The sequence below is a fragment of the Vigna unguiculata genome, chromosome 9 (genome assembly GCF_004118075.2).
Source record: "Vigna unguiculata cultivar IT97K-499-35 chromosome 9, ASM411807v1, whole genome shotgun sequence".
Taxonomy (NCBI): Eukaryota; Viridiplantae; Streptophyta; class Magnoliopsida; order Fabales; family Fabaceae; genus Vigna; species Vigna unguiculata.
In genome coordinates, this window is record NC_040287.1 from 33,859,304 (window position 1) to 33,876,415 (window position 17,112).

The 17,112-nt window shown below is 30.6% G+C and overlaps 2 protein-coding genes across 2 annotated transcripts; one reads left to right on the top strand and one right to left on the bottom strand.

Moving 5' to 3' along the window:
- Positions 1–720: 720 nt before the first annotated feature.
- LOC114195943 (auxin transporter-like protein 3) lies at positions 721–3,491 on the bottom strand. Its single transcript, XM_028086395.1, has 8 exons — positions 3,191–3,491; positions 2,915–3,100; positions 2,712–2,824; positions 2,440–2,623; positions 2,213–2,310; positions 1,788–1,995; positions 1,403–1,660; positions 721–1,165 (listed from the first exon to the last, which is right to left on the bottom strand). Exons 1-8 carry the CDS (start codon positions 3,344–3,346, stop codon positions 971–973), a joined length of 1,398 nt encoding a protein of 465 aa, XP_027942196.1. The 5' UTR covers positions 3,347–3,491; the 3' UTR covers positions 721–970.
- Positions 3,492–10,281: 6,790 nt separating this feature from the next.
- Positions 10,282–13,102, top strand: LOC114196169 (ubiquitin-fold modifier 1). The gene is made up of 4 exons (XM_028086721.1): positions 10,282–10,488; positions 10,580–10,677; positions 12,275–12,307; positions 12,809–13,102. The coding sequence occupies exons 1-4, from the start codon at positions 10,421–10,423 to the stop codon at positions 12,871–12,873; spliced, it is 264 nt and encodes an 87-aa protein (XP_027942522.1). The 5' UTR covers positions 10,282–10,420; the 3' UTR covers positions 12,874–13,102.
- Positions 13,103–17,112: the final 4,010 nt, after the last annotated feature.

Sequence of the window (17,112 nt, forward strand, 5' to 3'; positions counted from 1 at the left end):
GACAATAACTAGTTGGTAAACTTAGAAACTGCTCTTTGGTCATTATGTTTGTCATTTGGCATAGCACACAAAGAACATATACATCAAATTAGGCAAAATCCAATTTGAGTTTAAGTGATAGGTGCCCTAATAATACTGTTGATGCATAATGATAGGTATGATGGAATAGTTTGTGGTCCATCATGTACTATTTACAAGATTTTGCATTTTAGATGCCTAATATTTTTCTCTCATTTCACCTTTCACGACACTAGCTACCTACCCAATCAAAATTCCAAGATAAAGCACCTTTTCCATTTTGCAAGCAAAGGGTTTCACAAAAGCTATTCCGAGATTATAGGATGAGATGAGATGATACATTCGCACCGTAATCACCTCATCATATATGCATGCAATTTCCATTTATGTCTTGTCCTTCTGGATCCTTAACAAAACCTCAAAGTAGGTGTCTTTTTTTTCATTAATAGATAAGAAATACTTGTGAAATATATCAAACAGGTAGGTTCTGATAGATAGCCATGGCTATGGATTGATTGCTTGTGATGTATAAACTGAATCTAACAGGTTTTAAATGAAAAAAGTAAACTTCACATTTTTCCCATCAATCTTTTCCTTTGAAAACGAAAACAGGAAAAGTTGGTTTGGAGTGGTTTATTTGTTTTAGTTCATTGTAGCTACGTAGATAGGGACACAAATGAAGTGTAGCATATGGGACGGTAGTTGCAGAACAAGAAATGATTAATCAGCACACGAAATTCTATCTGTAAGTTCGTATAGGGGGTGGCCGTGATGTGCCATCGCACCTTTAGCTGACACAATCAAAAGACTTGGCTTCTTACAATAAAAAAATAAAATAAAGGGGAATAATTGGAATAAAAGAAAAAAAGGTACAAATTAAAAGCCAATCTCTTTACACGCATGTATCATCTCTCAAAGTATCACAAGAAACTAGAGGAACTACTTATACTTATTAAGCCTTGTGAGAGGGACACTGATAGCACTTTGCAAATAGCCCAAACGTGTCAATCTGGTGTACGAAGTTAATCATGCTCGCCCATCCTCCCAACCCAAATCCTACCACCAAAACCCACACCACCACAAACACATTCATGGAGTACGATCCTACCCAACCTCCTAACCTTGATGGTGGTCTCTCCACAGCATTCTGTTAACAAACAAATTCAAACAAAAATCATTACTTTATACATAATTAGTCTAATCAGGTTAAGAAGTAAACTTTAAATCTGACTTAATCTTACAAAACTGGAAAAAGGTTTTATTCATTTACTTGAACTGATCTCTGATCGATACGAGATTTATAACAAAGTAAAACATTGGATGATGCAGCATATATATGAATTTAAGAAGTAATGACTTATAGGTGAGTGAGTGAATGTCTAACCTCCCTAGCTGGTGCTGAAGCAAAGGTCATCATGTGAGCCAAGGCAGGAATTATGTAAACAGTGAAGCTGACAAGAAGAGATCCAACAGTTGAGTTAATGGGACCAAAGAAAGGGAATATGATTGCCAGGAACCATATTGGAATCACTACAGGAAGTCTAGCCAACGCCCTTTTGAACAAACTCTTGGTCTCATGCACCCCAATGAATTTCTCCCACACAAAGTATAAAGGAGTGCAAGCAAATCCAAAAGTTATGAACTGCAAGAGTAAATCAAGCATAATCACTCTGTGCAAAACTTACTGAAACAACACAACTTTTTGAGGTAAAATAAGCTCTTATAAATGTTTTTAAGTTTGGAATTGAAAGATGTTAAACAAGTATAACCTGATGAATGAGCATGAGAATGACAGCAGTGTCTCTGAAACCTGTCTTTGGGAGCAATGAGAGGGCATTAGAATGGGTAAGAAGCTGATCCCCAAATGCCCAGTAAACTGCAGCTGCTGATGGCAATGTTAGGGTCAGCACATATAGGGTTGCGATCAGATATATCATCTTAAACTTCTGTGGCTTCCACATTGCATGCATAATTTCCCTACAATATATAAATGTTTGTCAGAATCATATGCACATATACACATATCCCATGAAGTTATACAATTTTTTTTCTGACAATATACTCATTTTAAATCCCAATACGAGTTAAAAGTTAAAAGCAAGGACAAGGTTTATTCACTAACATCATGCTACTTTTTACTAGAAGAAACCCTTAAATCATAACAAAAAATTTGATTTAGTTTTCGAGTCCTTACACTGTAACAGCATGTCCACCGAAAGTATAGAGAATGTTGGTAGCCCCAGTGAAGTAGAGAACCAATTTGGTTGGCCCCGAGTGTGTCACCCCCTCGATCTTCAGAAACATTATATATACATAATATTAATCGAAGAACACAGATATCTGACAACAATAATATATGACATGCATTCATTATATAATTTGTTTTATGCTGGTGATGATGCTATAAATAGAGTCCTTTACCTGACCGTTGGTAAGGGAAGCTATGGTCATATACCATGCAGTATAAGTGGTCATCATGAGGCCTAAGAATGACCAGATTCTGTAATTGTGGAAAGAAGGGATGAACACAGTTGTTGCACAGCATGCGCCAAAGATGTAAGTCCAAGTTCTCTTGTCCAGATTGTCGTTTATGTAGTATATGTTGCTGAAAAATTTTATGTATATATGTAATTTTTGAGTTGATAATGTACACATGAAGATCATATATATTCAAAACCATGATCTATTCCTACCTTGCGCAAGCAATTAGTTGAATCACTGATCCAAACAGAAGGAAAGTGCAGTTGAAAAAAAGACCAAGATTCCTCCAGTGTTTTCCCAGAAGTCCATCTAGCACTTCAAACCACTGGAAACGATCAAAAGAATCAAAGATTAGAAGAATCTAAAGTAAACTACTAAATTGATTCATTAAAAGGGATATAGAGAGTATAATAACCTGAATAACATGGTTTCTGAAATCAACTTTTTCTCTCTCCTTTCTGGTTCGGTACTCAACATAAAGGACACTGATAAGGTAAGCAGTCCAGCTTCCCATGAGTCCATAGAAAAGCTGAAATATGATTCCAGATAGCATCCCCAGTTGTGAAAAGGAATATGGTAGTGTGAGTAGTACTTGTGCAACCTAAATGAAATCCAAAAAAACATGAAAATGATGAGATTCTGGTGATGAATAGGAAAAACACAAGTGGTGAATGATTTTGAGAGAAAGTGCCTGATTAGAAGCACAGCTAAACCATGCATCATAGACAGAGCCACCGTGCCAAAAGAGCTTAGATAGTTTTCCAGTTGTGGACTTAGAACCTTCCTCTTCCCTCTCCATTTCTAGGTAATTCCCTGCAACAACAGTCTCAACCTTCTCAGAAGCCATTGTTATCTCCCTTCAAGTGTTGTGGGGAAGAGAAGTTCTTGTTGTTCTAATTCACTCTTTCACATTCTTGTGTGGCTTCCCTTTCCTTATATAAACTTTTTCGTCAGCAAGGTACTGAATGTGAATGAACTTTGGTGGGGACCTTGCTTAGTTCACATGTAATCACCCTTTTCCCTTAATAATTCTCTCTCACCAATTGCCTTTATGAAGGTTCAACTTCATCATCAGTTTTTGTAGGCTCTGATGGGCCATGGCTAGCTGCAGTGCACGAGCGGCTGGCCCACCGTTGCTCTATTCTTTTCTCTAATCTCAGAGATCGGCTAGCCCATGCACATTCGTTCATCATGAGTGTAGAGATAAAAGCAATAAAAAGATGCAGAAGGGGATTACAAAAGTTTCTACTGGGTGAGTGTTGAAGATGGAATGAATCATTACTCTCTCGAGGGGCTTAGTGCTAATCATGATTAGTACCACACGTGTTCCAGTTGGCTTTACCAAAAGAAAATTCTATCATTATAACCCCACCTCTCCTTTTCATTTTCACTTTTTTCGTTACTCATCAGCTATGCTAGATTTTATAAATGTTATGCACACTTGGGCCATTGCAAGACCCATATCTTCCTAGTATCTTGCATTTGCATAGATCAAAATTCTCTCTATTCAAAATTTTCCATTGTTAATTTTGAGTACTTCGACAATAGAGTTCCCAATGAATATCAGGTTTTACTTTAGGTGCATCACTATGAAGTTTTGACATTTATTTACATCAAGGTTTTAGTTCATTAATGAGTAAGATATGCTTCTAATTTTGAGGTATTTGGTATGACATCCTTATCTTCTAGTCAAAAAGTGGTGCAAAAAAGGAAAATGAAAAGAGGAAAGTATCTTGAGATGGGCGTTATATCAGATTTGATTAATATATAGTTTCCAGGATGGCCCAACACCTACCAACCCATTAGGCCCAGTACCAGAGAACTGTTGGATTATTATTGGATGAACTAAAAACTCGGACCTTTTTTCTTTTCTTTCTTCTCATTGTTAAAAGTTGGAAACGTACATGATTTCTCGAAGTGGGTTAATTAACTTTATTTCCGGCAATGATTTATGTCAAAGATTTTGCCAGTGATATTTCCATGGCAGGAAAAGTTAACAGGTGTCATCAAAATAAAATGTTAGTCATTGATTTATTTCATAAAAAAGTTAGGCGAATTATATGCAAACTATGAAGACTAGACACATTTTATTTTATAAACGGAATCAGACACCGACACATATATGATATGTGTAGAAAACATACCGACACATATATGATATGTGTAGAAAACATACATGTATAAGTAAAGTGTTTGATTTGAACGACATTTTTTGACTCTAATAAAATGTTAATAAGTAAAAATCTAATATTTTTTAAAAAACTCATAAACTTGTAAATTTATGATATAAGTTTCTATTATGATTATAGAAATAAGGAACAAATCTTATATAATCAGTACTTTTCTATTGAGGAGAGATGAGAACGAGCGTGGGAATGAAGATACAGAAGATTAGTCGGATTAATGAGGTGATTCAGTGTTGGGTTGTTTTGACTGGGGTTAGCCATGGTCGATCAACAAAAAAAAAACGAAGAAAACAAATGTGCGAAAGAGAAGAGGGATTTTAGCAATCTAATACAATATTAGAGTTTCTGATAATAGAATGCAATTCTTCATTGATCAACTCAGTTTTACAATGAATAAGAACTTAGCATATAAAGGCTAAGTTTGTAAAGCAAAAGAAAAAGAAAAAGAAAACGTGTAATAGTGCAACTGTTTTTACAACAGAACTAACTAAGCAAGAGTTTATACAACAAAATCAACTAACTCTTGAGTTATCTTTAATATTTTCTATTTTTTTATATTAGGTAGATAGATTAAATTTACTTTTGTATTAGGTGACAATGTATTTAGATTATTATATTTGACTAATTTTTTTATAGATGATTTTGAGGATATAAATACATAATAATTTACTATATAAATTTGTGTCCCTGTATCTCATATTTTGGAGACTACTCGTGTCGAAGTGTAAATGTTCGTGTAGTGTCCGATGTCCATGATACATAAGTTGCAAGTATAGAAGCAAAAAATTAAAATAATATACGGTCAATGTTAACATTTAAGATTTAAGGTTTAGAGTTTAGGGTATCGATCTAAAATAATAAATTTGATTTATAATTTTGTAATGCTTAATAATAATAGTAAAAATTAGGGTTTTAGATGGCAAGTTGGAGGCTTGGAGTAGTTCAATGGACTTGTCGGTTGCATATTAAGGCCATAACTGCTAAATAAACCGAAAAATAAAAAAGTGAGTTCAGAATAAACTATTCAGCAAAAAGCTTTAGTAGCTCATAATGCAGTGACAGTAAGTTTCCCAGCCTACATTGGCAATGATTGAATTTTATGAGGAAATGGTTGCCAGTGCCTTTGATCATGAAAACCATGAGTCACACTTTGTTTGATACGCTTACGCTTGATGGTAAGGAATAAAGTTAAAAGAATGATGTTTATTTAGGATTATATAAAATGAAGCAATGATAAAAGATTGGGGAAGGTGGTTAATTTGCAGAGAGTGAAACTTGATTTTGATGGTGGTGATGGTGATGGTGACGGTGATGACATTGATGATTACTTTAAAGAGAGGAAATAAATAGTTAGGTTGTTAACCCCACCTTGCATGAGGAGAAGGTCACTGCACACTGTTTCTTTATTTTCTGACTCGGATTACATCGATTGCACGATGAGGGACCAATAAACAAACCAAAAGCTTCAAAAGCCTGGGAACCAAACACCCTCTTTGACTTTGCTACTTGCTCTACACACATCAACTTTTCCCCTTTTCTAAATTTTATGTTATCATTATCATCATCATCAATCACATTTTCATTTTCTTTTTTGCTTTCTCTTCATAGGACGTGGGAAAAAAAGCCGTGCCTGGTGCCACTAAGTACTCAATGATAACATTAATTACTGTGTTGAACTGTTAAACCGGATTATCTTTATGCTAAGCATTGAGATCAGAAAAGTGTTGCATGGGTTCATCGATTCTCAGTGTTAGTTAAGACATGGACATTGCTGAGTACAGCATGCAGCGTTGTTGTCAGATCCAAAGAGAAGAAGTGCGTGTACGGGAATTCACCGATACAACTGAACGAGAGATTTGTTCAAAGATATTGTCCATACTTTTTTTATTTAATCAACATCTTTAAAAGAAGATATTAGTTTCTTTCATTTATAATAATTTAACGTATAAATATATTTATACCACAAACACGTGCACAATAATATCAGGTAAAAATAAAAAATTAATAATATACAAAAAAATCATAAATTCATGAATTTAAGATTTTAAATTGAATATAATATTGATTTTTTATATGAATTCACCGTTAATTAGTTATATAAATTGTTCATAAGTGCGATATAAAGTAGTTCTTGTATAAAAAATGTTTTAAGCAGATATATTTTACTGTAAACAATGGTAATATACTAATTATGTTTTTTAATAAATTATTTGTGTCTTAATTTATTAATTTGAGTGTTTTAGATTTAATTTCAAGAAAAGATTTAATTTTGTCTTGTAATTATCACCTACGAGGGATTGAGGTTGAGACACTAGAATGAACTGGAAGTGAGTGCTATTATGAAAAGGAGAAGGGATATAAGTTTTTGAAGGTAAAAAGAATAACTATGCTAGAATCCAACCGGGAACAATCAAGCAAAGGATGGCCTAAACAAAAATGTGTTTTATACCATAGTGGTCAAAGTTTACCTGTCAAGTAAATAATGGTAAAAAGTTTAAAACTTATCTATGGTAATGGATTCAATCTATTTAATAAAATATAATTCATCTTAGATCAATTAAATTTGAATTTTTTTCAATCAAATTTAATTAGATTGAATTTATTTTGTCTAGTGCAATTGATATAATATACATGACTATTAAGTTTATTAAACAAATATTGGATTGATTTAGCTCAACTTAGATTCAGGCTAACTCGTGTTGATCCAAGTCTAGTTCACTCAGTTTAACGTGGATTTGGATTGTCTCACTTCAACATTGGTCACAACTAATTTGAACTTTTATCCAAATTAACTTGATTTAATATAGTCTTGTGCCAATTAGGCTTGGGCCAACTTGGCACAACCAACTCTGCTCAATCTTGGCTTGAACTAACTCATTTTGACCTTTAGCTCACTTGGTTCGTTTCAATCTCTAGGCTCAACCTTCGATACGGGATAACTCAACTTGATTTTTCAACCTGCATTGACTTCATTTGATTTTTCAATCAAGCCAACTTGGCATAAATTTTTGATTTGCACAAACTCGGCTCAACCTTCGAAATAACTCGACTCGACCTTAAGCTTATGCAGACTTATCTCAACCTTCAATTTGTGCCGACTTAGCTTGATTTTTTAGCCCAGCCTAACTTAACTCAATTCTTCAACTCAAGCTAACTTTGTTTGACCTTTCGATCTAAGCTGACTCGACTCTATTAAACGGATTTGGCTAAACTTTCGTCTTAGGTCAACCTGACTAAACCTTCGGTCCAAACTGATTTTATTCGACTTTGAATACAAACCAACTTGACTTGACTTTATCCTTAACCGTCTTGCCTAGACTTAGACGCATCTAGATTTTGAGTTTTCAAAATCTAAAAAATATCTAATCCTAATCAAATTAAGTGAATTGAACTTAAAATTCCAAATATATAGATTTAGATTTGTTATAAATTTATTGAAATAAACCTATTTTAGATTACTGTGAATTGAATTTCACAATTTAAATTTTTTGTCCATCTTATTATCTATCTTAATAATTTACATATAAAATTACACCTCTATAAAGAAACATGAGATAGATAATTGAAGAGAGAAAACAACGTACATTGAAGACGAATAACTGAGTTGAGAGATCAAACACTAGATAAAAAAAAAAGGATGAACATCTAAATTGTCCAACAACGTCATTAACTAACTGACATGTTTAATAAAAAAACCTATAATAAGTTAAGAACTACATGATAAGAAATGTTAGTCTATTAATAATATAACCGTGCTTTTCGACAAAAAGATGTTAATTCGATTATGACTTTCTCTTTTTCTGTTGGATATTTGTTTTCTCAAATCATTCTCCATTCCGTTTTTTTATTCACTAATCATTATGTATTTGTATTTGTTTTCTGATTCACTAACTAAAGTTTGCACCCTATTACTAAGAACTGAAAAATACTACATTATAGTATTAACATTTCTAGTAATTATTACAATAGAAAAGAGAAAATAAAAAGGAAATAAAACCAACTGAAAGAGGATCATATTTTTGTGGATCTACGTAATAATAGATTTTTTTTTGTGTTATTATTTGTCCAATATTTTACATAATAATGATATATATATATATATATATATTACTAGTTAATTTTTTTTCTTTTGTATCTTTTTCTTTATTATTGTATAATTTACTGTATACCTGGCATTTTGCATGGTAGAGGACTCTCTTTTAGATGTCAAAATTTAATCTACAAATAAAAAACTTTTTTTTTGTATTTGCCCAAGTCATTTGTTCTTTGGAGAAGGATTCATTGACTACTGCAATTTGACTACTACATTATTTTTTGGCGTGGAAATTCAATTTTATTATTTTTTTTATTTGCAAAAGTGGGAATAGCACTTTTGAGAAAGGGAAAAAGTTAGTGAAAGGGGAAATTAGAGAGTGGAAAGAGTGGCACCTGAGTAATGTAGCAGTCAAATTGCAGTAGTCAATAAATCATTATCCTTTTTCTTTACCATTCAATTTATCCAAATAAATGAAAATGTTTTTTTTAATTCAATTTAAACGGTACAAATTTTTACTTAATGTTTTCTCATTTATTTATTTTGTATGTATGTACTTTTCTTTTTCTTTTCATATCTAAACAAAGGGTAAATGTAAAAAGGTTATTTCCTAATAAAATAAATAAATAAACACGTCTTTTTTTTTGTAGACGTATCCCCCTTCATGTGTTTGTGGCTTTGGCAAGTACGTAGTTATGCATAGGTGTGTGTAGTAAAATCAGAACTTACCGCATTGCGACTTGGCTAATTGGGTTTGGGCCCTTAACTTGGTCCATAATAAAATAACAATTATATTCTTTGTTATCAAGAGTAATATAATTTGTATACGTTTTTTTTTTCATTTCAATTAATTATTATATTAAAATATTTTTTATTTTTCTCAATAAGCTACTTCTTTTAATCAACAGTCAATAATATGCATATTGGTAAACGAATAGGTACTTGCAAATTGCTACTAATTTTTTTTAGTGATTAGATTTTTTCTAAAATATAAAATACATGTATTTTATTAATAAAATAATATATAAATTATGTAATTTATTTGATTTTAAAAATTGTGTGAATATATTAATACGAAAATAATTGAAAAGCACAATATAATCACTGTATAAAGTTGCCAAATGACTTAAAATGTTATATTGAAAATTAAATTATAATTACTGTATAAATTTACACATCTTAGATGATGACTTGTTACTGTTTATTTTAAAGAAAGTATCGTTATTCTTAGTATTTATTTAATTGCTAATATTTATGTCCTACGAATAGAAAATATTTTATTTATATTTTAAATATGTAAATATTGAACTAAGTATTGATCACTAATTATTACAAAATTGTTAATTTAAGGAAAAAAAAAGGAAAACCTATTTGATTATAACGAGAAACAAAAGGAACTACCTTGTATCTTTATTGAAAATAAAGTAATTCATATATCTTTTTCTGTCTCTCTTTAAGAATATTCAAAAAACGCAATAAATTATTTTCAAAATATATGAAAATTATTCTCAAATTGGGGTAATTGAAAATGCAATAACTGTGTCAAAAAATAAAAATAAAAAACGTTTTTCTTTTTAAGAATGGCTTCTCTCAGGTACGTCGTTCTGAACGAAACGACAAGTGCGTGAAAACTACGCTGAATACAATCAAAAGAGTGAAGGAGGGTGTTGTTGGTACAGGGGAATTTATCGGAAGTGGGAAAATGGCGGGCGGTGGAAAGGTTTCCTTCAAAGTCACACTGACCTCCGATCCAAAGCTACCCTTCAAAGTGTATGTATCTATGTCTCATTCAATTCTCAATTCTCAACATTTTCCCCAAATTTCCTATTTCCCTAATTACGATTTTCTTTGTTTCTTTCAGGTTTAGCGTTCCTGAGGCTGCACCTTTTACTGCAGTTCTCAAATTTGCCGCGGAAGAATTCAAAGTCCCGCCCCAGACCAGCGCTATCATCACCAACGGTAATTAATTATCTTGTGTCAGATCGATTTTTTTTTATTAGTCAGTGATGTCGATGTTTCCAGTTTTAGGATATTTAGCGTTTCATGCGAATTGAAAATCATGCTTTGGTTGTGCAAAAATGAAAAATTGAATACATGGCAGATTCCTTTTGATAATTGCTTTTCCTTCCTTATAGCTGTTTCAGCCTTTGGGGAATTACAAAACTTTGCCACAGCTGCACCTGTTTTTGGGTTAAGAAAGTACTGTTTGTTTTGGTTAACTATTTTTGTATGTGTTTGTGTCACATTCTATGTTAGCTTTATGATTTTGTGGGCGGCTTCAAGCTATCAAACATGCTAAATCACTTCATTCCCATGTAATAAAACTTAGCCTTTTCAATAACGTTTTTCTCCTCAACAACATGATCTCTGTCTACGCAAAATGCTCCCATTTTGACGACGCACGAACCCAATCGGTTCTTCTTGTACTCAGCGGTTCTCAAGGCATGTGGAGTGTGAATCGGGCAAGTTGGTTCGCCGACGTGTATATCAGGCGAGGTTAGAGTGTGACACTGTTCTGATGAATGCCCTCTTGGTCATGTACGTCAAATGTATAAGCTTGGGTGATGCAAAACGAGTTTTCTACGACATGCCGTGTAAAAATTCTACTTCGTGGAATACCCTCATTCTCGGGCATGCCAAGCGGGGCTTTATGAAGGATGCGTTGGATCTGTTTGATCAAAGGCCAGAACCAGACATTGTGAATTATGTATTTACTGAATGAGACATCACTTTGAATGCAGCTGAAAATGCTATTATAACTATTAGATTAATGAAAATTTTCTACATCTCAGCTCCAAAATATTGTCCACATTCCTTACCTTGTTTTCTTCACTCTTGAAGGTGTTGTCTCCTTCGCGGGCTAAGTAGTGTCTGGATTATAGTTTCATGTAGACTAATTACAGTTATTTAGGGCATTTTGTAACTAATAAATCCTTTGAAATTTGTGATCTTACGAGGTAATTTATAATCTGTGTAATAATTTAACTTTTGGTGTTGTAATTTGATTAGTACCCCCTTGATATTTTTGTTGTTGTTTATTTCAATTTGAATTTATTGAAAATTGTAGTCTTTAGGTTTTATCATATCCTCAACTACTTAAGTTGGCATAAACAAATTCAATTTTAACGTAATTCACATTGGCAACATATTGACAAGATATCTGATCTTATTATCTTCGATCAACTCAGCTGTTTGTCCTCTTAGATCTTGAACTGCAGTGCAAATGCGATCTTTCCCCTTCTAAAAAAATAAGAAGTTCAATTGATTGAGATTTAATTGGGCTTGTTGACAAATTAGTTATTTGAGTTGACTTGGTGAGCCCATCATATGTTGTGAATTTGTTGCCGTTTGCTGTTGCATTAGTAAGAGTGTAATAGTGTTCATTAAGTATATTTTTTTAACTAGTTACATTAATAAAAGGACAGAAGAACTACGAATTTAAGAGTATTTTTTGTTATATTATTGGCTGTCAACCTTTCACTTTGATAGCCTATCGTATTTTTGTAATATTCATCTTAAATTTGCCACTCATATTCCTTCCTTTGAATGCATGCAGATGGTGTTGGCATAAATCCCCAGCAGAGCGCAGGTAAAGCAAATACTTTATCATCTGTCTTTAACTTACCACTGTTTTTGAAGAATCTTCGCATTTTCCTAGAAATGTTTTACCGCTAAAATTTTCTCCTTAAAAAGTGACTGCACGAGGATAAATAAAACAATGGGTCGGTTGTTAAAACTTGTTTTTAGAAAAAAGTGTTTTTTTAATAAAGTAATCACTTATTATGATTTTTAACATATTTGGATGAACTTATTTGAAAAAGCGGACTTATTTACTTTTAATTAAAAAGTACTTTTTTGTTACTATGTAACAGTCATTTAAAAATAAAGTACTTTTTACAATTATTGTGGTTAAATTTAATTATATACATGAAATGGTTATGTTGCGGTTTCTTAATTCACATTTTTTGTAGTTGCAATCACTGGTTCCTGTAGAAAGTTTACACTTATAACATTGAATGAAGTTATATTATATATAGGTTTATGGTAGTTGGTATCTTTGATTGACTTGCTTATATATTCATCTCTTCAGGCAATGTCTTCCTTAAGCATGGTTCAGAATTGCGTCTGATTCCGCGTGATAGGGTGGGTGCCTGATGTTACGGGATGTGAGTGGATATTTATCCTTCTCGCTAAATACATGAACTGTTGTAGCTTCATAGTAATCAATAAATACCGTTGTTACTGATTCTATAACTTGAGACCAGAGGTGTCTTCATCAAGTTTTTTCTTTTTTATGTGATGATATAATTTTGAGGAAATGATGTCATCTTCTATAGTTTCCCCGATGAAAGAAGCATAGCAAAGATGTTAAAATTGAGATAAATCATGTCCATGTCGTGCAATTCCATCGATTTTGTATCTCGTGGTAGTGCGTGTCAGTCGCTGATTGTGATGTTTTAGAGATGGGTTTCGTAAATAAATCTATATTAAGGAAAGAGTACTGATGAGGAGACCCTCAGCATTGATCAAGTTGAAGATATTTTGAATTATTTTATTCTGGGAATGCAGACTAGTAAAACATGGTTATTAAATGATGATTTTGAAACACACACAATGATGATCCATTACTCAGTTGTCGTTGTACTACTGTTGAATAGCCACGCTTTGCAGTGTAGGGGTTTTGAAATTTCCTTTTACTTGGTATTCATATCATATTGTATGATGAAGCTATGCCCAGTGAGAGTGACTGCAAAGGAATCATGGTACCCAGATTTTGAAAAATTAACATGAGATCTATGTCTATGTGTACCTCGTACCAAAATGTAGCTGTCTACGGCCTTGTCACAATCTAAGATTCCTTATCAGAAAGGGAGGACTTGTCGTTTTCTTTCGTACAGGTGCTGCGATCGTCAAGTTTTATTACTCCTTAATAGAAAATTGAAGAAAAACAATGATACTTTAATCTATTTTTTTTTTTTATTTTTAATCTACCATTTTAAATATTATTTGATCATCATATCATTAAAGGTAAGAAAAGATGATTTAATGATGATTGAAATAGTGGGTTAAAATATTATTTTTCATCCTAGAACTGTCACTGAATGACGATTTTTATGCATATTTCATATTTGACTATAAAGCATCTTACATCCCATCAAATCTTACCTCACACTCCATAAAAAAGCGAAAGGAACTACTATGTATCTTTCTTTATTGAAAATAAAGTTATTCATGTGTTATATATATATTTTCACGAATATTTCTAAAATACCAAAAAAAAATATTTTCTTAAGAAATATACGAGAATTATTCTCAAATTGGGGTAATTGAAAATGTAACAATTATATTAAAAAATAGATTTTGTTTTCTTAAGAATGACTTTTCTCACTGTTTTTATTGTATCATGGTTTATTCATATTCTTTTAACATTTAGTATAACAAAAAGAGATATATGAGTAAGTCTAAACATTTTTTTATTATGGTTATGCAATTAGAGTGAAATTATATGAAGGTTTACTAAATACAATTCACATGTTCTATGAATATAATCTATACCTAAATATAAATAAATTACTTTTACTAACTGCTCCATAACTTTTTTTTTACATATTTTATTACTGAATTTATTTTTATTAATGTAAATTATTTATTTTTTAAATTTTACATCTATTTTTTATAATTATTTTAAGAATATATATTTTTTATAGATTTAATAACAATTTTTACTTTAATACAAATTAAAATAATTAAACTTTATTGTTGTAATCACAAGATAAAAGTGTCACATATGTGTGGCAACGCATGGCCACTGACAATAAGATGATGCATAGTTCATTATCTTCAACTTATGATATATCGATATTTTAATTTGGGTCACGTATCCGTATCCGATATTATATGTATTCAATATTTATACTTTTCTTGATACATATCAATGAATAATGAAGTATCTAATTTATAAAGGCATAGTAGACTATACGAAAATATTTGAATGATGAACAATTTTAGTAACAAAAAATTATTAGTCATTATAGTAACCAATTTATAAACTAAACATTATTGACAACTAAAATAGTTAAAAAAATTATAATTGATCCCTAACTTGATACTAAAATAGTTTTATTATAAATTAATTTCTAAATTGATCAGTAACATTAGTTAACAAGTAGACATGGCAAATAAACTCGCTTTCGTGGGTATTGTCAGAACTCATCCCACATTGACTAGGTATGGGTATGAGTATGGAGAATTCCCGACTTTTTCAATTGAGTATGAAGATGTACATATTCCCGTCATAATACCCGTTCCCGCCAAATCTCCGTCCCCATTTAAGTTATTAAAATATTTACAATTAATTAAGTAACCATATATATATATATATATATATATACATATATATGTATGTATATACTTTTTATTTTTTATTTCTTCTAATTATTTGGTTTGTCATGAAACTCATTCGCATCTTCAATATATTTTTCATCTTATCATAACCTTTATGTAATTATGTTAGAATGATGTATGTCAATTAAAAAAAATTATGTCTCACATTTAAATATTTCTATTATTTTTTAATATTTTTATTTATTATATATTTTCCTTTCACATGAGAATGTTTAATACTCTCGATTTAAAGGTTTAATAACACAAACCTTTCATTTACTAGGTAATATAAAAATATATTATTTACTTATTATTATTCATTTTTGTTTCATTTGAAGAACTCTTTTGTTTCGCTAAAACAATTTTCATTATTTGTTAACCATTATATGTTGATATTTAAAAAGTTTGCTTAAATCTCTAAAGTATTTTTTATCTTATCATATCCTTAATTATACATTTGTTTTTCTTTGTGCGATTTCTTTCACTAGTCTCTCAAATTGTTTCTAAAACACACATTTGTTAATTTTTCATATTTTTATCTGTTGTTTATTTTCATCATAGTAGAATATTATTTCAATATATTTTATCTAATTATTTCTTACTTTCTAACTCATTATCAATCATAGTGTAATTTTTTCACTATCATTGTATAAATAACTTTTATTTACTACAATATAAAAATTGAACGTAATTGTCATAAATATTTTTTTATCAACATCCAACATATATTGGACTTCAAAAGATATAATATCTATGTCAAAAATTTTATTATTTTGTTTATTATTTGTTTGCGGCATTTTGATCAATTGATGTATTATAACTTTTATTAGTTTATAAAAAAGAGATTAATTAGAATTTAAAAAATTGAAGTAAACAAACATTTAAAATGTTTTGGTTCTCATGAAATTTTATTTGGTATTCTAATCTAAAATGTAAATAATTATAATCTATTTCAAAGTATTTGATATTGATGAAACAATTCTCTTCCTAATATTGAATATTTGATAATATTACGTTTCCTTTATCGTAATTTTTTATTATTTTATAAAAATTAATTAAAATTAATATTGAAGTAATAAAAAAACAAATATGGGTACAAAGATGTGTATGAGATAGCGAAACTCGTTGCCATCCCTACTGATAAGGTTTTGACTACAAGTCATTACTTAAGAATTTTATTGTAGTGGTGTTTTAGTACAGTTAGAAATGAGTTTTAAGCCTAACTCAACCCCACAAAACTTGCTTGTAAGGTGAGGTTTGCACCTCACTTATATACTATGAAATAATCTTATCTATAATCAATGTGGGAATTTCAACACACATCCCTCATGTCAGGGTATATACATATCGTGGGTAGGTCTAAAAATGGGTGGTCCTTTAGCGGCCCAATATCAGGTGGAACAGAATGTCCAAGAAAGCTCGTTAGGATATGCTCTAACTTGACTCTGATATCATGTTAGAAGTGAGTTTTAAGCCTAATTCAATCCCACAAAATTGAGGTGCAAACCTCACTTTACAAACAGATTTTGTGGGGTTGAATTAGGCTTAAAAGTCACTTTTATTAACTACACTTAATTTGAATTCACACAAACAATTATATATTTATTATGTTTTTAATAATTATTGTCCACTTTTAAATATTCATATATAACATATCATATCTTATTATTTTTAAAATAAATATATTAATATATCAAATACGTGTCATATGCGATATACATATTATATTTATGTATCATAATTTTCTACCAATACGATGATTATTATCATAATATATACTAACGAACACACAAATATCCACATTTTTTAATTTTTATAAGATCAATAATATTTATTTTTAAAACATATATAACAAATTTTAAAATAGTCGTTAAATAAAATAACTATTAAAAAAAGGTTTTTAAAATAACGATCAAAATAAAAAGATAAAAAAAACAGTTAAAAAAAACTAATTATAAAATAATTAATTTTTAAAATAATAACCAAAGGTAAAATTAAAAAATAAAAAAT